Source organism: Siniperca chuatsi, linkage group LG21, assembly GCF_020085105.1.
Source record: "Siniperca chuatsi isolate FFG_IHB_CAS linkage group LG21, ASM2008510v1, whole genome shotgun sequence".
Taxonomy (NCBI): Eukaryota; Metazoa; Chordata; class Actinopteri; order Centrarchiformes; family Sinipercidae; genus Siniperca; species Siniperca chuatsi.
Window position 1 is genome coordinate 22,272,062 of NC_058062.1, and position 22,654 is coordinate 22,294,715.

General features: G+C 42.6%; 2 protein-coding genes across 9 annotated transcripts in view; both read right to left on the reverse strand.

Annotated features, from left to right (window-relative positions):
* hao1 (hydroxyacid oxidase (glycolate oxidase) 1) overlaps window positions 1-7,168 on the reverse strand; it is a 21,461-nt gene extending 14,293 nt beyond the window's left edge. Inside the window, exons 1-2 of one of the 3 annotated variants that reach the window (XM_044182194.1) lie at window positions 6,788-7,168; window positions 3,590-3,741 (exon numbers count right to left, since the gene is read on the reverse strand). In XM_044182194.1, coding sequence (XP_044038129.1) covers window positions 3,590-3,741; window positions 6,788-6,924 — 289 coding nt within the window. In that variant the 5' untranslated portion in view covers window positions 6,925-7,168. Of the gene's footprint in view, window positions 1-3,589; window positions 3,742-5,898; window positions 6,056-6,787 lie in introns of those variants that run through there. The other 2 variants (XM_044182195.1, XM_044182196.1) reach the window with 2 other exon arrangements.
* Window positions 7,169-11,907: 4,739 nt separating this feature from the next.
* Window positions 11,908-22,654, reverse strand: part of smg1 (SMG1 nonsense mediated mRNA decay associated PI3K related kinase) — a 90,336-nt gene continuing 79,589 nt past the window's right edge. For 5 of the 6 annotated variants that reach the window (XM_044182129.1, XM_044182128.1, XM_044182127.1 and 2 more), the window contains 7 exons: window positions 21,260-21,412; window positions 20,936-21,115; window positions 20,135-20,362; window positions 18,329-18,728; window positions 17,345-17,521; window positions 16,721-16,827; window positions 11,908-13,173 (listed from right to left, as the gene is read on the reverse strand). In XM_044182129.1, the coding sequence (XP_044038064.1) occupies window positions 13,096-13,173; window positions 16,721-16,827; window positions 17,345-17,521; window positions 18,329-18,728; window positions 20,135-20,362; window positions 20,936-21,115; window positions 21,260-21,412 (1,323 nt within the window). In that variant the 3' untranslated portion in view covers window positions 11,908-13,095. The remainder of the gene's footprint in view (window positions 13,174-16,720; window positions 16,828-17,344; window positions 17,522-18,328; window positions 18,729-20,134; window positions 20,363-20,935; window positions 21,116-21,259; window positions 21,413-22,654) is intronic. The other variant, XM_044182130.1, reaches the window with a different exon arrangement.

Below are 22,654 nucleotides of genomic sequence, written 5' to 3' on the forward strand. Positions count from 1 at the left end.
CAATGTCTGCTATTGTTCCTTCTGGGAGTGAGACCCCTTCTGTGTGGACTACCTTCCCTCTCTTTGTCACCATTCGACTGCACTTCTCAAGCCCGAATGACATCCCAATGTCAGAGCTGTAGATCCTGGTGGTGTGGATCAGTGAGTCGATGTCCCGCTCGCTCTTAGCGTATAGCTTGATGTCATCCATGTAGAGGAGGTGACTGATGGTGGCCCTGTTCCTGAGTCGGTATCCATAGCCAGTCTTGTTGATTATTTGGCTGAGGGGGTTCAGACCTATGCAGAACAGCAGTGGGGACAGAGCATCTCCTTGGTATATGCCACATTTGATGGATACTTGTGCAAGTGGCTTGCCATTGGCCTCAAGGGTGGTTTTCCACAGCCTCATCGAGTTTGCAATGAAGTCTCTTAGAGTCCTGTTGATGTTGTACATCTCTAAGCATTCAGTGATCCATGTGTGCGGCATTGAGTCATATGCTTTCTTGTAATCAATCCAGGCAGTGCACAGGTTGGTGTGTCGGGCTCTGCAGTCTTGGGTGACTGTTCTGTCAACCAGGAGTTGGTGTTTGGCTCCTCTGGTTCCTCTGCCAATGCCCTTCTGTGCTTTGCTCATGTATTGATCCATGTGTCCACTTATCTTAGCTGCGATGATGCCTGACATGAGCTTCCATGTTGTGGAGAGACCGGTTATTGGCCGATAGTTGGATGGGACTGTACCCTTTGCGGGATCCTTCAGGATCAGGATTGTGCGCCCTTCGGTAAGCCATTCAGGGTGCGTCCAATCTCTTAGCAGCTGGTTCATTTGTGCTGCTAGGCGCTCATGGAGTGCAGTGAGCTTCTTTAGCCAGTAGGGGTGGATCCTGTCAGGGCCCGGTGCTGTCCAGTTCTTCATACCTGAGACTCTTTCTTGGATGTCTGCCGCTGTGATGGTGACTGGATTCTGTTCAGGGAGGTTGCTGTGGTCCTTTCTCAGGGCCGCCAGCCACTGTGCATTGCTGTTGTGTGATGCCTCCCTTTCCCATATACTTTTCCAGTACTGTTCCGTTTCCAGCCTTGGTGGGTCTGCTCTGCTGTTATTACCCTGCCATTGAGCGAACACTTTCGCAGGTTGAGTTGCGAACAGCCGGTTTATTCTTCTGGCTTCATTATCTCTCGTGTATCTCTTTAGGCGGCTGGCCAAGGCTTGGAGCCTTTGTTTGGCAGTTTCGAGTGCTTCAGGTATGGGCATCTGGTTGTACTTCTTGGGTACTTGCTTTCTCATCGCACCTCTCTCAGCCTCTGTCAGTTGGCTCACTTCTCTCCGGGCCTCCTTGATTTTTGCCTCCAACCTTCGTTTCCATGGTGGGTACTGTCTCTCATGGCTCCCATGGTTGCTCTTGTAGCCAAGCATCTCTAGGATCACTGCTGCTGAGGCGTATATCAGCTCATTGGTTTCATTGATGGTTGTGGTAGGGATCGTTCTCAATGCTGCATTCACATCTTCTAGGAGACTTTCTGATGGTACTTCACTTAGCCGTTGTAGTTGGCGTCGGGGTTGCCTTGTATTCATCCTCGCCATGATCTTATCTTTCAGGTCAGTCGCTGCCTCGTTCAGCGTTCGCGTTCAGTGATTACTCTTGGGGCTTCGTACCCAATCTCTGGTTGGGGAGCTGCTGGTTGCTCCCCTCTGACCTGTTGTCCTGGCTCCCCCTTGCCGTAGCATTTGTGTTGTACCTCGTCAATCTCAAGTTGTGATAGCAGTTGCCGCTTGTGGATGTTGGAACACTGAGCTACTAGTTGCTTCGCCGTAAGCCTTGATTGTGGGTTTCGAAGTAACCATTCATCCCACATCCTGTGCATGTAACCCCTCTGACTAGGGTTACTGGAGTAGTAGCATTCCAACAGAGCCTTATTATCGCATCTCGCCCATTTCCGTCTTGTTCCAGTAGCCCATTTGTCGTCTCGATGCCCTGGTTCCCCAACACCTGACGCAGACCTTGTTTGGCCGGGCGACGTCTATATATATATATATATATATATATATATATATATATATATATATATATATATATATACGCATTGAGCAATGACCATCATCCAGTGTGGAACGGCTGGATAGCTTGATTTGGTAGGCCACGGGACATTCACGGGGGAACAAGGGTTCGAATCCCCCTCGGAGCGCAATGAGAAATGACCCATCATCCAGTGTGGGTCCTTAGGCAAGACCCTTCACGCTGCTGCCTACCTCATGATGATGATGATATGACATGCCGGCTCAGTCGCCGGCTCAGTCGTACATATATACATACACACATACATATATATACATATATACATACACACATACATATATATACATATATACATATATATACATACATATATATACATATATACATACATACATATATATACATACATACATACATATATACATACATACATACATATATACATACATACATACATACATATATACACATATATATATATATACATACATACATATATACACATATATATATACATACATACATATATATATATACACCCCCTTCCCCCAAGTTTGGCCGGGACCCCCTGTCGTACTGTTTGAAGGAGATCAATAAGACAGTCAAACCCAGAATCTCTTCCATTCTCAAGCTCCATTAAATATTATTCTATACTCTCAAGCTCCATTCTATATTATTTTAAATTCCTAAGTTCCATTCTAAATTATTCTATACTTTCAAGCTCCATTCTATATTATTTAATATTCTCACACTCCATTCTATATTATTCTATATTATTTTAGAGTCCCAAGTTCCTTTCTATATTATACGATACTCTGAAGCTGCATTCTATATACAGAAGTTTTATTTCATATTATTCTAAATCCCCAAGTTCCATTCTCTATACCTAAATTCCATTCCCAAATTCCATTCTATATTGTCAAGTTACGTTCTGCACAAACATTTTGGAAGTAACATCCAATTTATGTAAAAAGAGGAAGTTGATATAAAGAGAGAGGGAGGTTTCTCGATATAAAATGCTGTGTATCGTCTTTGGTTTTTCAGTTGCTCTGCAGACTGACTCGGCTTTTGTTTCATTTTAATAAAAGTCTATTTCTTTGAAGAACTCTTGTTTTGCTGCTAATTCCTCTCCACCACAGTTCCAACTGCATAGTATGTGGATTTTGTGTATGTGAGAAATGCCCAGATGTACACTAGATTAGCAAGAATTTCTTAGTGTACGGCATGACCTTACTGGACATACTGAACTGCCCCACAATGCATTGCGTCTCTTCACTCCCTCTTCAATGTCAGAGATTTTGAGCCAGGTTAAAAGCTGTTAATATGTCACTTTATCAAGTATTAACATTTTTTCAGGTGAGAAAGTAACCATTTATGACCAATATGTGGCCAGTTTATCCAAATAATGCCTGTTTGGAGATTTGCTGCGATACTTTGGAGATGTGAGTGTACTTCAGTGTGAACAGTCTGCTGGTAATGGCAAACTTTAATTTAGTAGGCAGTATTCAGTACATACTGATAGAGTATGTAGTAGACAGTATGTTAGTATGCGATTTCGAACACAGCCATTTTGTGTGTGTGTGTGTGTGTGTGTTTACCTCTTGCAGTAGCCGTCTCTCCCTCAGGATGAGCCATCCTCTGCATTGCTGTAGCTGCAACACAGAGAGGCATGCTGAGCTTCTGGCCCAGCACAGAGACAGACAGATCCACCGTGGACACATCCCTCAATACCCGAGGGACAAGATACCACCTGCACGCACAAGCACACACACACACACAGTGCATGCATTTACTTTTTTTTTTTTTTTTTTTTTTTTTTTTACAATTGGTAACATGCATTTCTCAATTCAATGGGGCTTTATTGGCATGGGACACAGATGTTAACATTGCCAAAGCAAATGTGAAATTAAAACACATTCATAAACAGAAGAAATGTGTGAATACTGAATACTGTGTTCACTTTTTCAAAACTCTTCAGCACAACAGCAGTGAATGTGGACTAAGCTGACTAAAATGCGACTAAAACTTTCGCAAAACTTTAGCATTTTCGTCTAAAGACTAAGACTAAATCTAAACTAGCTGCCAAAATTAACACTGGCACCAACATGTAGCAGAAGGAGGGGCAGACTAGAACGCTATGCATCCAGTACATTCTGGAGTCAATCTGGTGATGTGTCTGGTCAATTACAAGTATTTGGAGGGACAAATCTACTCATATAATATTTTAGGGGCCACGTGAGTCCCCATCCCCTGCAGCATTACATGCCTACAAAGTTCCATTCTATATTTTTAAGTTCCATTTTTATTATTCTATATTCCCAGGTTTCATTCTATATTTTCAACAGCAGTCAATGTGGACTAAGCTGTGGATCACTTTTCATTATTCTGACACAAAATGCATTCAATGACCATATCTTTCAAAATGAATTGAATTGAAATGAACTGCTTTCACACTCAACCATCACCAAAACTTAGCATTTATACTCCATTTTGCACATGTTTACATACTCTTTTAAAAACTGTTTACGTTCAAAACATAACACAAAATTACTGCAATTTGCTACTTTCTCCTACATTTACATCTTAAAAAAAAGAGGGAAAAAAAGAGAGAAAAGACCAATCACAGCTCATTTCCATTTTAGCTAAGCATCTACCCAAGTGATTATGCTTTTCAGTTTCATGCCATCTATAAGGGCAAGTCTTTGGAATTAGTTTAGGTAACTCTTTATGTATATATATTTTATAGAGTATTTGTAACATTTCAACTGTTTCGCTTTGTCTGTAGATGTTTATCAAATTATCAATTGAGTATATGTGACAATCCATGAAAATACGGTATGCCGGGGATACACAGGAGGCGGAAGCGCCGTGAAGCGCCACAGGTCATTTCTCCTGCGAGCAGTAGCCTGGCTGTTCACATTCGAAGTGCATTTCTCCGCGCCGGTCAACATGCGATTCTACTTCTTTGCTCTTTTCTAATCACAGTAAAGAGCTGATCTTTATAATAACCTCATGCATTTATAACTTAAAGCTTTTCATGTGTTTTCTGCGGTGTGTGGCTTCTTCTGCAACAGTGAAGTTAAGGATCGTTTTGTGTGATTATCTGTGGGGAGGGCCACACACACACACACACAGGCGTCTCTCTCACTCTCTGTTTAGAGACAACTGACAAATATGTGGAATAAGTACTTAATTTAAAAAACACAATCACAAACAGCAGTGATACTATTTCTAATAAATATAGTGGATGGGTAGATATTGATATTTCATGGATCACCCCAGAAGAACAGCGGGGAGAACATCAGCGAAATCAAAAGGGTTGGCAAGCATGATATATTATTTATCAGAATCAGATCATTTATATCATATATAATATCAATTTATATTGTTTATAATAGATTATCAGCGTGTTTTCTTGCCAGATTCACACGGAAAACTAGACCAGACGCCGAAACTATAACTGCTGAGCGCTAGCTGACAGCGGAGCTTGCTCTGTCTGAACAGCCCAATTGGTTAACATGGGCGCCGAAAGCAAGCGGGCAGCGCATCGGGGCGCTTCTTCCACGCCCTGTGTGCCCCCGCCTTACCTAAGATATTTTTTGTGCTCTGCGTCACGTTCTGGCTGCAAAGCGGCCGCCGGAGCTGATCGTGGCAATTCTAGAACAAATACAGCGCGTCCCAGAAGCGTCTCGAAGCAGCTCTCCGCTCTGTTCTGCGGTGAATACGCGGCAAGTCTATTTTTGTCGGAAAAGCTACACAGAGCAGATCGAACCGGGCAGGTCGTCACACACAGAAACGGCATTTTCAGATTCCGGTCAATTTTCTAAATTAAATACCCTGTACAGACTCCCGATCGTATATCAACAAAAAACACAACTAAAACCATTTAACTACGTAGCCTACTCACCCATGGCAGAAGCACAAAATTCAAGGAAAAAGGACCAAATCAACAAGTGAACAACGTCGGGCAGGCAAACCGCTTTGATTCTGAAACGCTCCAGGTGGGGTAAGAAGCCTTGGAGGACGGAACAAAACTGGCTCGCAGACGCGACGTTATGGAGCTGTGCCCGGTGAAACCTGACCAAACCTAGAAAACTGTTTTATTTGTGAAATTGTTGAATCTGAAATTATAAGATGTTGAAATGTTACAAATACTCTATAAACTGTAATCTGTAGGTGGACTATCCAAATAAAGTGTAACCTGGATTTTTCCCCCAGTAAAGATGGACCCAGCCAGACACAGAGAGATGGCTGGTAGACTAGGAAGAGTGGCTGGGAAGAGAGGCACAATTATTGCATATGTAGTATCAGGAATTGTTAACTGTATTTGTTGCTCTGAATCAACACTGCACATATGGCATATAAACATAACTTTCCATAAGGTATTGGCATGCAGTGCTGAGCCATGCTTTATTGGTAACTTTTGCAGTAACTCTTTTTTTATTTTATATTTTCATTTATTCATGCTGTATGTGTGGTTTCCACTGGTGCGGCCACTCAGTTCCATAACAGGGGTAACATCAAGACACTGATTGACTACTGGTCAGATTGCCAGACCAGAACTCATATGACCTGACAAAACATCTCTATAGTGTCCCTTAACAACAGCTCCATGGAAGACAGTCTTTGTAGATGACACAAATGTCACAGTAAATAGTTAGTGCTGTAGGTTCCTGCTCTGTGTCTGCTGTTACTTTAGTCTGAGGCACAGTGCTGTTTGTAGCTTTAGTGGAACTTTGGCTTCATGCAAAACACTCTGTCCAGAGCTTCTCAATATGTGTGTGTGCATGTTTTACCTGTTAAAGGCAGCAGCATTGTCAGCCAGTGTGATTTGCTCATCAGCTCCTGAGCGGTAATAGTCATACACAGCTTTAGGAAGAACTTTCCTGGCTTCCTTCTCAAAGTCCGACACACACACACGCTGTACTGACATCGCTGTCCACTTGAAAACCAAAACACTGAGGTGGCTCACTGTCTGCTACTCACACAGTGGAGCATGAGCTGTGATAAGCAGAGATGCTGTAATCATTAACCTGCTGGAAGCTTTGTCAGCCCTGAGCCTCTTCTTCTTAATCATGACTTCTGAGGGTGTTTTCGCTCTGCTCAGTTTACACAAGACAAAGACTTGTTATGAAGGCCAGAACAAACCCAGATTATTGTGGGCATCATGGTTACATGATGACTCTGAACAACCTGAACCTTTATATCCTGTGTTTAGACTGTTACTAGGTTATGAGATAGTGCTGGCTGCCTGTGAACTTTGAATCCTCATGTTAAAGTGTGTGTTGGTAAAATTGTTGATGTATTCATTCAAGGCAGACAACTGTCCACACAGTGTAAAGTGCTATGTAATGTTTGTGTAATCGTGATGAAGAAGACCATGTCAGAGTCAAAGTTGAGATGTAGCCCCAAATGTTGATTATTCCTCGTCATCTCTTTTCTATTAACATCAGAGGTTGTATGTTGTCTTACAGTAGTTCTACATGTTGTAGGTATCACAGTGCAGCTGCTCCTATAGCACCTTTGTCAACCATACTACCCTATGTGTACATGTACATTTATCAGATTCTATTTTATGTTTACCCTAAATAATGTTTGTCAGTCCAATACTTACCACTGGTCTAGAGCAGTGGTTCCTAACCTGGGGGTCAGGTCCAAGTGGCCCCAAGATAAATATGAGGGTTTTTTTCTGACTTTTGTAACCTTTTTTTTGATGAAATACGGGATACTTTCACCTCTTTGGGGCCTCTACAAAACCTACAACTGAAACAATCTGAGAAGGAAAACTAACTGTTCACAACTCATGTCCACACTAAGGCCATAACCTGTGATGAGCAGTGAGAAGAAGACTGATATAGCCTAATATATTATGACTACTTTAAATAACGCTTAACAATGAGCCGATATTGCTATGTATTGGTTCTTATGTCACATTGCTTGGGTTTCATGAAAACATTTAATTCTGTTACAGCTGAACAATCACCACTGTGCAATTACTGAGAATATGACAATGTAAAAAATGTAAGGAAAAGTATTTTCAGTGCTCAAAAAATTGCACATGATCATGCCCACTTGAATTAGTATAAATACTAAAAGAAACATTAAAAAACTTTCCAAATGTCACAACACTAATCAGGCTACATCAAGACTGGGAGTGATCCTTATAGAAAGTGATTTAAAAAAGAAAAATATTTAAATGTCAGTAACTATGGTCGGATCACCTAGAAATGATAGCATAGTATGCTATACACGCAAGTTACCTACCTCATTGTGGTTAGTGTCACTTGTCTGACATAACTAATGTGTAGTCAGCATAACACATGAAGACAGTTGCTACAGTAATCACTATACTACTACTTTGATTACTTTTGTACATTTACATTTGTGTCTTTTTTACCAGAAATAATTCCTTGACTAATGTTTCACATCTTCTGTTGTTTCATGTCGTACTTTCCACCTCCACACCCTGATAAGTACTTTAAGTGTTTACATTACATACTGTGCTACATGTACATGCTAACATGTTACCTGTCTCTCTTCACAACAAAATAGTAGTTACCTGGATGTAACTCCAGAGTTCGTGCGTAGCCCTTTAACTGGCTTTGCCATTGGTTTACCCTCCCGAGGCTCCGCCTCGGCACATGAGAATAAATCTTTGCACTCACTGGCCAATCAGGGGATAGCGTCTTCCCCTATAAAGCCTCAGTGTGCATGCACTGCTCGTCTCCCTTTGAAACTCAGTAACGACGAGGACCAGCTGGGCTTGTGGTTAGAGGGCTACAGACATACTCCTAGAACTGGAGTTACATCCAGGTAACTACTATTTCACATGTGCTTCGCCCGTGTTTCGCTATTTGTTAAAACCTAAGGCGAAGGCTGTAGGAGTGAGATGTGCTCCCAGTTAGGCCTGAAATAACATTAGTTGGAACACTGCCAAAAAGTCAAGAAACGACAGCAGTCCAGCGGCTGAGTGCCACCCGCATCCCTCGCTTCGGTGAGCTGGTCATGGGCAACGGCAGGGAGAATTTCCATTTGGGGCTAGGTGAGGCACCGCTACTCGCTTAAGTCTGCGGTGCACACTCAGTGATGAAAAAAACCCACTCAATTGCTGGGTGTTTCGTCTGGAAAGCTGCTCCGCTGCAGTGTTGTTTTGGTTGCCATTTTCCTTTGGAGCCGCAAGGATGGTCAGGATAACATGTACTCGGCTCCCACCTCCAACAAGCCAACATGGCGGCGATTTCCACTAGCTTGCATACACCCCGCTCGGGCTGTGAGTAGCCAGCCAGTGAGACATGAAACGCTCATTAGTTGTCAATGCGGAGCTCGGGGGGGGGAGGAATGCACTCACTCTAGCGGGTTTCGGGTTGGTTCACCTGGAACATAGCCCGGGTGCCGTAATGTTTTGGTAATTTTGTGTCCGCACACGGCTCTCGCTTCTGACGTCAGAAGCATCCAACATGGAGGTGGCGGAGCTGAAATGGCGGCTGCTAGCAGCACTAGTAGCACTAGCAGTGCTGGCAGAGCTAACAGTGCTAACTCGACCTTCCACCGCTTACTCACCGGGTGACCTGGGGGGGGGACTGGAAGGTGGGAGTAGTACCCACCCGGGCGGTGCGTAGTGCAGAGCGGCGGCGATTAGCTATCCAGTGGGACATGAATAACCTCTTAGATGGAGTGGGGTGCTTGTGAAGTGGAGGCCGAGGAGGAGCGGGCAGAACACTCCACCTTCCCCTTATTTGCCTCACCTGGGAAGGAAAGGGGGACATCCGCCTCACATGGCTAACAGTGCTAACATCAAAACCAACTTTTGTCGCAAGAGTGTGTAGTGCTGGAAAAAACACTCTGAGACTAAGGCTGGTGGTGTTGCTGTGTCCGACCGGAGGTAGTGGCACGAACAGGCCTGGCGGAAATGGCTGGGCAGGCCTGGGATGGCTCGTGCTGGTGGTGGCCCTGATGCCGGGCGAGGAGGCCTGTTGTGAAGTCCTCGGCAGGAGTCTTGGAGGGCAGCTGGGGAGGCAGTGGGGTCGTCATCCTGTTGGTGGCCGAGTCAAACAGGTTGGGCAGGTTGTTGAGCGGATAGTGGTGGCCTGCTGGCGAGTTGTCGTCATTGAAGAGGGAAGTGCGGTCTTCCTCCCCGCAAACACGACGGTCATCCTCCTCGTGGTAATATTGATTTAATAAAGCAATAATAATAGGAATGATAGTCATAGGAATAATAATGACAATAATAGTAACAAAGCTAATAACAACAACTGTAGTAGCAGTTGGCGAGCAGGAACACGAGGGCAGGGGGTGGCCCACAACCAAAGATCCAGTCTCTGCAGCTCTGGAGGTAGAAATACCTGCTGAAAGCAACAGAAGGAGAGAGGAGAGACTCACCCAAGCCAACCTTAACTATAAGCTTTATCAAAGAGGAAAGTCTAAAGTCTTCTCTGATGATGGCGTCTGCCTCCTGAACCCAAACTGGGACCTGATTCCACCAGAGACTCATAACTGAAGGCTCTGGCTCCCATTCTACTTTTGGTGACTCTAGGAACCACAACTAAGCTTGCATTCTGGGAGCGCAGTTTTCTAGTGGGGTAATAAGGTATTATGAGCGCTTTAAGATATGATGATGCCTGACCATTAAGAGCTTTGTAGGTGAGAAGGATTTTAAATTCTATTCTGGATTTTACAGAGAGCCAGTGCAGAGAAGCTAATATTGTAGAAATATGATCTCTTTTGCTAGTTCTTGTCAGTACATGTGCCGCAGCATTCTGGATCAACTGGAGAGTCTTAAGGGACTTATTCAGGCAGCCCGATAATAAGGAATTGCAGTAGTCCAGCCTAGAAGTAACAAATGCATGGACTAGTTTTTCAGCATCATTTTGAGACAGGATGTGCCTGATTTTTGCAATGTTATGTAGGTAAAAGAAGGCAGTCCTTGAAGTTTGTTTCATGTGTGAGTTAAAGGATAAATCCTGATCAAAGATAACTCCTAGGTCAGGGCAATGCCATCTAGAGCACTATATCTTTAGATAATGTGTCTCGGAGGTGTTTGGGGCCAAGTACAATAACTTCAGTTTTGTCAGAGTTTAACATCAGAAAATTGCAAGTCATCCAGGTTTTTATGTCCTCAAGGCATGCTTGAAGTTTAGCTAACTGGTTAGTTTCATCTGGCTTGATCGATAGATATAATTGGGTATCATCCACATAACAATGAAAGTTTATGGAGTGTTTCCTAATAATATTGCCTAAAGGAAGCATATATACACAGAGTATGTTTACGGTATAATGAAAATGCATAAATAATAAGCTAACATAATGTGACACAGAGATATAAATAGCATTTACCTGACAAGCGTCTGGGAAACCTGTAAATCTTGGTTGCTGATTTTGCTTGGTTGCATTTCTCCCCAATTTCAGAGTAGATTCCTGCTCAAACATGTGCGGTGGTAAAGTTCTTGGTTTAGAAGTGGTGATATTCATGGTAAAAGTGCAGCTAAACTCTGTTACAGTGATTCCATGGCGGCAAAAACACAGGTTGAGCAAATGCAGAAGTTGGTGGGCGGTGCCTGCTCAGGCCTGTGGGAACTGACCAATCAGAGCAGACTGTGTTTCACTGGAGACAGGTACTAGAATGGACTGTTTCAGACAGAGGGTGAACAGAGGTCCTGCAGCAATGGTCAGTATGAGAAAAATGTTTATTTTTTACCATTAAAGCATGTAAACCTTTTCTTGTAGGCCCCTGAAATAAAAGTATAAACCTGAAAATCTGCATAATGTGTTACTTTTAAGGCCCTCCCTCTAACCCAACATCTCCCTGACATGTAAATCAATTGAGTTTTATGCTTGTACATGGATTTTCTGGTGTGCATCCAGTTTATGTCATGAAGTCGATCTTCAGATTCTCATTGTTAAATAAAACACTCTACTCTTCTGAGTTCCATGTTTATTTATTTGGCATCCAACAAAATCCAATAAAAGCTTTAAGAATTAACATTTTGCACCATCACCAAAAACATAATTTCTCCCACTAAAAATGTAAAACTAGAAGGTAAATATTAATAAAACGCAAGCATTAGGGCTGGGGAGTGAATACGTATGAGGCAAGCAACAGCTTCTGACAGGCAAGTCAACAAAAGCAGAAATCTACTCCTACAGTTCTATCTAAAGGAGGCCTTAAGATAGTTACAAAGCACAACACAGACTAAAGATGCACACTGAAGAAAAGAATCAGACTCCCTCATTTAGTGACTTTACATGTCCGTTCTAAGCTCACAAATGAGCCATCCAAAACTATTTCACACGACAGGACGTTTTAGTTTTATCCACGAAAGCACAGAGAACCTTCCTGAGAAAACAACTCCAGTTAATCTGTTATTCTGGGAAATCTAACACTTCAGAGACGTGTCAAAGTCTTTACGGTTTATCAAAGCACAGTTTGATTATTGTTTTCCACTTTAATTACATTTCAGGTGGGTGTCCATGCAGCCTTAAGAATCCTGTTGAACCTTCGTTCTCATCATTCCTGCTCAATCGTGTATCAGAATAACAATACCATTGAGGAAAAGATTAGAGAAAGACAAGTGCAGCCATATAAATGCCCCATTCATCTGAGCTGCAGCCCCGGTGAAGTCCCACCCACAGCGTGTCAGCTGTGTGCTTCAAAAGGGAAACACTTCCACTGCTTCATCCTGCCCTCAGGTGGAGTTTGATTGGCTCAATGTTTGATGTTTATGGGTACAACTTGATAGTGAGCTATGCAGGTGAGGGGGGAAGGTCTTTCCAAGTTGAGGGTGAGGAGGCCTTTGCTCTCCTTCCCCCCTCCCCCATTCGACACTGCTTTGCCTGGTCAAACCCCAGAAAGGAAGGCGGGGCCGCAGTCCCACTAAGCGTTGTGTTAGCCCGATCGCCGATGGTTGGGGGAGTGTGGTTGCAGCGGTGCTACGAGGACGCTGCCCCAGTTTGGGTGCCCAGGAGTTTGGGAGGGCGGACTAAGCATCCGCTTCCCATTTCCTCCCCCCAGTGTGGCCCGGAGCTGCTGTTCCGACACCCCAGACCCACTGGACTCTGGTGGATCACCAAGCCTTCGTTGGACCAAAGACATGAAGCAGCATAGCATTCACACCCAGGCAGTCCAGCCCTCATACAGCTGGGCCAGGTTGTCCATGTTGGTGGCCTCCTTGATGACAAAGTCCACCTGCAGTGAAACAGCAGGACATTAGTTCAGTAAACAGGTCTTAGAACCTGCGTCTTAATCAAAGACTATATAAAAGAAGTGGACATAGCCACCGTGACATCACCCATTGGTTTGTAGACTACCATTTTGGAGCCTTAAGTTTGGCATTTTGGGCATCACCATCTTGATTTTTTGGAGCCAAAAGTGACCATATTTGGAAGACGGGATGGAGCTAGCTAGCTTGGTTAGCAAGGTGCATCCGTAATTCACATTAACCGCGATATTAAGTGGAATGCTAATTTTGGCTAGTGAAAAAACAGGCTTAAAACAAAATATACTTCTCTGAAAAAATGAACAGCTGACTCCTTGTGTCTTATAGTACAACCGAACGCTTATGTTTTATGGGTTTATGTGCTCTCTGCAAGCTGGTGTTTGGCCAAAGATCTTTCGTGATCGAAGATCCTCCACTCTGTGACATCACAGCATACTTGCGAGTTGACTGTTTGTCTAGTTCCAACAACTCCAACAGAGTGACACGTCTTTTCTCTAGCCGATTGCGTCACTTCAGCTTCAGAAGTCACATTCTTCCAGTTAGACTTTTATTCAAATCACTGAACCTATTTGGATCAAATAGCTCATAAAAAATGAAGTGTCAGAGAGTAGTCTACAGCTGTTAATTCAATGTGTCAGATACATATTTAATCAACATTTAGACCCCATTTACACTCATGGCAAGCGTCTCATATCCAAGTAAAATCCAGCCCTCTACCATCATAACATGGGAACGTCTTGGGTATTGAGGAGCTGCACTATTTATTCATGGGCTGTAACCTACGCTGTACATTTACTACCACTAGACAACTTCACTGTTAGCATTTCCATCTGCTCCAAACACTGACACATGTATGCTCTGAGTGCAGTCACTGTCACTTTCTCGCTCGCTCGCTCACTCGACCCGCTCGCTCGCTCGCTCACTCGACCCACCCACACACCCACACACACACAACGCAGTGCCCTGTTCCTTTAAGGAGCCACGCTACTCGTATAACAAATAGGGAGGAAAAGTAAAGAGACGGGTGAGAAGGTGAGGATGGGCTCAAATGTGCTGTTGTTGTTGGTCATGCCAAAGCATCTCAATAGGATTCAGGTCAGGACTTTGACTAGGCCACTCCAAAGTCTTCATTTTGTTCTTCTTCAGCCATTCAGAGGTGGACTTGTGTTAACTATCCATAAGCTAACACAAACACATGAATAATTTCTATTTATGTACTACGAGCGAGACAAGTTTTATCATCTTCACAGGCTCTAACTCACTCCCTCACCCAGCATTGATATCAATGCTGTCACCCACACAGACCATTCAGTGGTCAAACTGATCAGGGATCAGATAAATGCTACAGCAGCTTGGTGCGACTTGTATTTGATCGTATGTGTAGAAATTTCCGAAGTAATTTTTCCTTGTTGCTTTAAAGAGACAGAGAACAATGGCTAAATTTCAGTATTAATTAGTGTAACTTTAGCTGCTGTTATCAGAAGGACAGAGAAGACAGACCATGGATGTATTTCTGTACCAAAAAGTATTCTCTGCCTGTCTGTCTGAAAACAGCGCTATTAATATCGTTCATTTCACGCTATCGATACAAACTGCCCCTCAAATTAACACTGAAACTCCAGCTCCACTCCAACTCCTTTCCATTGTGCCAATCTGCCTGTATAGCATGGAGCGCTTCAGTCATATATGAATATTGATCAATAGTCAGTGTGTTTTCTATATTTTAATGTTTTTGGGACATTTATGTTATTTGTAACATGGTATATGGAAATAGTGTTTTTGTAGTCCCAGTAAACAGTCAACCGCCTGACCACCTGAGCATATCTTTATAAATTGCATCATAAATGTTGTATTTTAGTGTATTTTCATCACATTTACATTTGTAGTCAAGCAATAGGAGAATACTTCCAGCATTATTAGCCATTGGACCATTGTTAAGATGGTTATATAGAAATTTAGGTTTTATAATAGGCAAGGATGAAAATCTTTTTTCTTTATTGCATCTCCATTTGCTCTGGAATGGTGATAGAAATAGGTTTACTTGGAGAGATTAATACATTTACACCTTTTCAACATCTGCATAGAATGCATATCAAACCACCTGGACATTGGATGCATTTACACTTAGCTTTTTTGAAATCGGATAGCTATCCAATTTGCCCAGTATAAATAGTAAGTATAAATGGGGTCTTCTATAAGTAGGCCTATTGGATCGGACCGAGTATCAGCAGACATCCAATACTAAAGGTCTCGGATGGATCTCTGGGCCAAAAAAAGCTTGAACGGGGTGCGTTCCCAGTTTTAATTTTTAAATGGGCACTTCAGATGATTCAATTTGTTTAAAATCTCACTGCTGCTCTTTTGACCTGTTGTTACGGTGTGTCTAGTGATGTGCCGTGACTCCTAATCTCAGCAATGAAGATGATGAAAAAAATGTTATAGCCAATAGAAATCCTGGCCCAAACTATGAAAATGAGATTCAGGTTTAAAAAAAAAAAAGTAGGGGAATTTTTCTTTACTAACTGACTTCACACACACTCTTGAAATCAGAGAGGTAATCTTCACTCACAAGTTAAGGAAAATATGTTCAAGCTACAATGGGTAACTTTGCACAGCAGCAGTCTCTGATGGTGCCAAGAGGCTTCTGGTGAGGTGAAAACTAAGGCCACCACAGAAGAAGAGTGTTCTGAATAGGGATGTTAATGATTAACCCCTTCAGGGTTTGCACCCTAATACACCGTCAAACTCAATAGGGTTCTACACCTTCCGGGTTTGAACCCTAATAAACCAGAACAAACTCAACCTGCTGTTGTGAAAACAGAATCGCGGGTGAAAAAATCCAAAATGCGAGTTGTTTTTTGGGCGATTTCATAAAACATACTGCTGACAAAGAAAGTCAACAGAGCAGAAAGATAGAGGGAGAGAGAAAGAGGTGGGGCAAGCCGGTGTGTGTGCAGTAAGAGACAGAGGTGTATGTGTAGTGTAGTATGAGTCAACAATAAAATAAGGTGGAAAATTAAGTAGAATTAAAATGGTGAAATAAGAAATAACCTACGAATAACGAAATAGGGTAATGTATTAATGTATTCTTTCAAATATTAGCCTATAGCCTATATAATATCCCCCCAAAAAGGTAAGGCTTAAAATGTATTATTGGGTCCACCTAAAATTATGTGCTGGTTCACCTAAATGAAAATGTTAGGCGCACCAGTGCCACCAATGTAAAAAGTTAGTCTGTAGCCATGATAGGGTTCTACACCTTCCAGGTTTGAACCCTAATGAGAGTAAAAAAAAATAAGAGTTACAAAAAAATATGAAGGCATAACATTTCAAAGATAAAAAATATAAATATATGTAAAAATATAAAATATACAGTAAGTACTAAAATGTTGAGTGCATATTTTCAGTATAGGAAAAATATCCCATCAGTCTAAAATAAAAAATATGGTTGTAATGGTTGTATTCAAACATTAAAAACTGATCAGGCTTAAATCTGCATTGTGTCTTGAGTGTTACCTGCTCTGTGACGCTCATCCTCCTGTTGGGATCAATGTCTCTGCCCTCCAGCTTGGCTTTCACTCTCTTCCACACACCGACCGCGTACGAGTTCCTCTCCTGGACAGCTGCAACACAGTAAGATGCATGTTCAGAGCAGTGCAGTGAGGATTTCGCCACAATCAATATTATGTGTAATTAATTAATTAATTCAAGTCTGAAATCCAGGTTCAAATAGATCACCCCCAAATTACAGGCAAAGGCATAAGTCCACCAAACCTTTGCTCCACCATAACCATCTGTAACCCTACCTTTCTGCTTAGGAGTCTGGGCTAAGCCACTAAGAAATGATGGATCTGTTTGAAAACAATTTAACTTATTACCTGCGTTTGCCTGGCAGAAAATGTAAAATCCAGCTGCCACTTTACATATACTTTTATAAAAGGTCATGTGATGCTTAAACTCACACTTGGGTGTTGCTTTAAGTCACACTTGGGTATATCCTGAGGTTGATACACATGTAAAATGTATTGCTTTGTAGTGTTTGTTACTTTAGATGTATTGTACTGCATGTAGCAGGAGAGGTGAATAATAGGATTGCCAACCACAGACCAGCGAGCAGTCATGAAGAGTGAGGAACAGTACCTCGTCCTGTTTTGGGGTCTCGTATGGCCCTCTTGGGGCTGGGGTTGAGGCCTTTGCTGTTCATCAGCAGAGTGCTGGGTGGGGTGTCAGTGGGGGTTCCCAGATTACGTGGCAGAGCCCTGCGTGCATTCTGGGACATTGAGTCTGGCTGGGTCTTCACCCCACTGCATCTAACAGCTGAAGTCAAACCACATATGACATAGTTTAAGAGACAACAGTTAACAAACACACTTTGATTAGTATTAGATATTTGAAATGCATCTCATCTATCTATATTTTATGTATGCCCTGTACACTTGAAGGGTGGCTGTAAAAAGTTTCTGAAGTTTCCTCCATGGTAGACAACAGCAACAGTGGTCAGCTTGAATTCAGTCACTAAAGCCACTTTTCGACCCAAATTGTTCCAGAAACTATGGAGCCAAAGGAACTCACCTAGGAACTGAATTAGGAACTGAGAGTCCCTTTTGTGTTTGGTGGTTATTTCTTTCTTATCTAAAATGTAACCACCATGAAAGTCATTAAGTTTTATGTCTCATTCACTCGCTTCGTTCTCTATCTGTTTTAAATCGCCCCTCATCCCAATACAGCACCAAGTGCTGCTTACTTTGTGAATGAAGCTGTACACAAGTTGTAGTAGCAAAAAAGTCTGTGTTTGACCAATGAATCACATGCAGCACTTCAAACGTCACCGTGAGAGTTCCTTGACCATCAGAAAGTACCTAGTATTTACTCCCTGGCTCCTGTGGTTTTCACAGGGGATTAACATGTGAATAGAGAACTGTCAAACACTCCTACAATATAAAACACTGATGTTTTTATGGATGTTTTGATACTTCTTCCTACTGTGAAAACTGCTCACCACTGGAATCCTTTGTAACTGAAGACAGCTGCAGTTCTAAGCCAAGAAGGAAGCTTACACCTTTATAGCCACCTTTCAAGACTACAAAGGTGAGGGAAATTGTGTATATTGCTGTAAATCCGTACCTGCAGCAAAGCTCGTCTGTGCTGTAGAAACAGGACTGGCACATTCACTGTCTCTGTCTGTCACCAGTGGGGAGGCAAAGCCCACCAGACCATTATACACACTGTAGTGATGCACACACAGAATATTAATACAGGATTTATACAGGGAAATGAAATGTATATATGAGAATATACGTGTATGTGAGTACCTCTGGCTCTGGGAGTGCAGTTCCTTCAGGGTACCAGAAATCTCCTCCAGCAGTTCAAGCTGCTCATGGTTGCGAGGCTGCCCACTGGCCTGGACCACAGAGAATAAGACCAGCTGGATGTTGTCCTGCCATGATTTGTACTCCAACAGGAAGTGACGCACGCTGCCCTCATATGCCACCTCTTCACCATCTGCCAATGCTGCCTCCTCATCCTGAATGACAGAAGTGACACAGAGGATTCAGACTCATTGGTCAAGATGGAACTTCATAAAAAAGAATGAATGTACTGTAACACACAGCTATCTGAGACAGACAAAGTATTCAGACCCTTCACCTTTTGCACACTTTGTTGTGTTAAAGACTTAATTTAAAATGGATTTAACTTACATGTTTGCACTTTTCTAATAATCATAATGACAATGAAAAAAAAACAAACTATTTGACATGTTTTAGACAGTGTAGTCCCTCATTCGTCCAGGAGTGTTCTATCGTAGAAAAGGTTTCAGTCGTAGTCATCCGGACACTGTTTTCAGATTCAAGACGTTTCGGCTCCCATCCGGAAGTCATTCTCAATTGTGAAAAAATTGGACGGGAACTGGAAATTTAAGCTACTCTGAGTTACATAAGCCCTGCCCTCAGGAGGGAATCTGCCTGAGTATCTGTTAATAGCTAGTTTCACCTGAAACTGACCTAATAGTTTCCAAGATGGCCCAGTAATCAGTAATCAGGCCTATTGTTTTCTGGCTGCATCTACTTCATCACTGTTAAGTGCCTGATTAGTATGTGATAGGCGTGACCAAGGTGATAATACACTCTGATAGACTTTGGGCAGATTAAATCTCAGACCACCATTTCTGTTCAAAGAGGGGTTCTCTTTCTTCACAAAAATGGCTTCCCTGACCCCCTGTTCAAACCAACTCTTCTCTCTACTAAGAATCTTCACCTCGCTGTCATCAAATGTGTGGTTTGTAGCTTTTAAATGCAAATGCACGGCGCTCTGTAATCCTGAGTTAGCGTGTCGTCTGTGCTTATAAAAGTCTTTGGTGAAGTGGCTGTTTGGTCTCGCCTATGTACCGTTCTTTGCAGTTTTCCTCACTGCACTGAATGGAGTAGACAACATTGCTCTGTTTCTATGTGGGTAACTTGTCCTTAGGGTGAACGAGTTTCTGTCTTAAAGTGTTGCCTGGTTTAAAGAAGACAGGAACATCGTGCTGTCTAAAGATCCTTTGTAGTTTTTCCAGACAGTCCAGATACATAAGGAATGGAGACACCGTTCCTTCTTGGTTCAGTTACACTTTTGTCCTGTTTTTTGGCTCTTTTAACTTTGTTGATAGCCCAAGTAGGATAACCACAGGCTGAGAGTGCATTCTGGACATGCCTTTCCTCTTTCTTCTTACCCTCTGAGCCAGTGGGCACTTCTTGGGATCTGTGTTGTAATGTCCGGATTACACCCAGCTTGTGCTGTAGTGGATGGTGTGAGTCAAAGAGCACCGTACGGATCAATACTTGCTCCGTGGGAGCTGAAACGTCTTGATTCTGAAAACAGTGTCCAGATGACTACGACTGAAACCTTTTCTACGATTTGACATGTTTTGCAAATATATTAAAAATCACACACCTTAGCCATGGCTCTCAGCAGGTGCTTGACGTCGGCCAGTTGGCGGTTGTGGTTGGACAGAATGGTTTTAACGGAGTCGACCAGAAGCTGCAGTGTCTCTCCACACGACTCCAGCTGCTGCTCCCGCTCCTCTTGAGTCCTCCGTTCAATGCTCAGCTCCTCCTCCAGCTGCCTCTGGGCACAGCTCAGCCAATCAGGACTGCCTATGGGCAGGTCCAGCACTGGACTCTGTAGTGATCCACAAAGAGCATAAAGGTGGAGTTTGGTGGCGGTAATGCGCCAAAATATGCAGCAATGTGTCAGAAATGGCAGGGAGGAAGAAGACTGTAAGCTAGTACTGGTACTGCTAATACTTAAAAAATCTGCTTTGCAAATGTTTTGAGGAAGGAAATGCATTCAATGCGTTTGTTACACCTCAAGGATACACAAAATGTTTTAGTGAGAAACACAATGTAAATATAACTTATCTGTTACAAGAAAACTCCACAGGGCACCTTTAAAAACAGACCCGATATGGAAACCTGGTGTAATATGCTAATGCTATACATATGCACTTCAAGCATGACATGAAGATGATTTTAAGAAAGTCTCTCTTTTGCTTTGATAACATTTTAGGAGTTACAGTAGGTAGCAAAGCATGAAGTACTAACATTTCTGGATCAGAGACAAAGCACTTTTATGAATAATTTAATGAATCATCTAATTAAAACTAAAATGTCATTCTATAGATGTGTTACAAAACTTCTAAGTCCTCATATTTTAGACAGGAATATAGACTGAGAGGTCAGAGGTCAAACCCACCAGTCTGTGCAGTAGTTGGAGCTCCAGTTGAGACACTGTGCTGCTATACTGGGCAGCATAGGAACAGGTTTGCTGACAGCGCTTCAGCAGCTCAAATAGTGCTGCATCCATGTTGAGGGCCTCGGGGGATCGGGTTCGAAGGCCTTCAAAATTCAGGATGGTAGAGCACAAGAAGGTGACCTGGAAAAAGACAGCAAGGAAACTTGGCATTTGGCATTTCAACATTGGTCATCTATCAAGTGCTGTGGCTGGTGAGAAAGAGTCCGGTCACCTAAGTTTTACAAATGGGCCTCTGATTATGATCAAGGCGATCATTGGTGTTACCTGGCTGGTGCGCTGGTTCTCTCTGGCCACCATGGCACGTCTCTCCCTGATGGTCATTTCAAACTCCTGCAGGACGGGGGCCAGTGCTGGGTTGGCTCCACCAGCCCACTTCAGACGCTGCTCGATGCTAGCCTCCAGCGACGCCAGCTTCTCCTGAGGACACCAGCAGTCAAACAACAAGGGATTTGGAGTTCTGTTCTCTGAATATTTTTTTCAGTCAAATCACTACTACTTTTAAGACAAATAAATTAATACATTTAAAAAAGGATTGCTTCCCCCCCCCCACATCAAAATTTTGGTGTGGCTTCCAATAGTTAACTGAACAAATAAAATGTGAAAAATCCAAACAGTTAAAAACATTTAGGATACTTTCATTTATCTGTTTAAACATTTTCTGAGAGTGGTATGTTGGTGGGACTCATGATCTCCGTGTTTCATCCTGGCTACAACCCTGGTCCCGGCAAAGCACACTGCACAACATCATTCAAACTGTCTGTAAGTGATGCACGGATTGGCTCTGACATTCAAACCACATAAATCATCTGCCTGCCACCCAAACGAATGAATTATTTTCCCTGATTTAGAGTAATTTCACTCCACCTCTACCAGTCCCTGTATATTGCCTTTTAAATTATATTGAGCAGCGCAAGCTTTCCAGGTGATTTCTTTGTGTGTGTGTTTTTGATGTATGAGTGTTGTCTTTAACAATTTACTTTAATGATTAGAGACGCTGCTGTCAGTAATTTTAAACATTTCAATGTGCGCAGTAATGTCACAGCAAATATCGTGGGACAGTTATAAACTTGACAGGACAGGAGAAACTCTACAGAGGAAACAGAATTAAACTTTTAGATTCTTAAATAAATGTTTTTAGAACGCTCTCATGGAGCTCAGGATTTATCAGGACGACGGCTGCTTTACTCCAATTTCATTGTATGAATCTGGACTGTGGTGTGGGACCTTTTGGATGTGCAGAAGAACGCAGAACATTAATTAACATTAGATCCTGACCGATCCTGCCGGGAGGATCGGGAGATTTAAATAATAGGCTGCTGTGCCTCGTGTGTAAATGCGCACAGCGTCTCACCGTTAAGAGAGACAACATATTTCAATGTTATTTTATGACCCGGCCCGCCCGAGCCCATGATCAAACTTTCTCCTTTAAATTGTCTTAAAAAAAATAATAATAATAATCCTCATGCATGACAAAGAAAATGGGGACTCACTCATAGCTCCACAGCTCCATAGTGCTGCTAGAGATCAAAGCTCTCAGCATCGGCTCAGTTAGCTCTCTGTAGCATTTGGGGTTGCTGAGGCCAAAAGTGTACAGTGGAGCTTTAAATGGTCTATGTAGAATTTTAGCTGCAGTGCTAACTTACATTGTTCACCAATGTA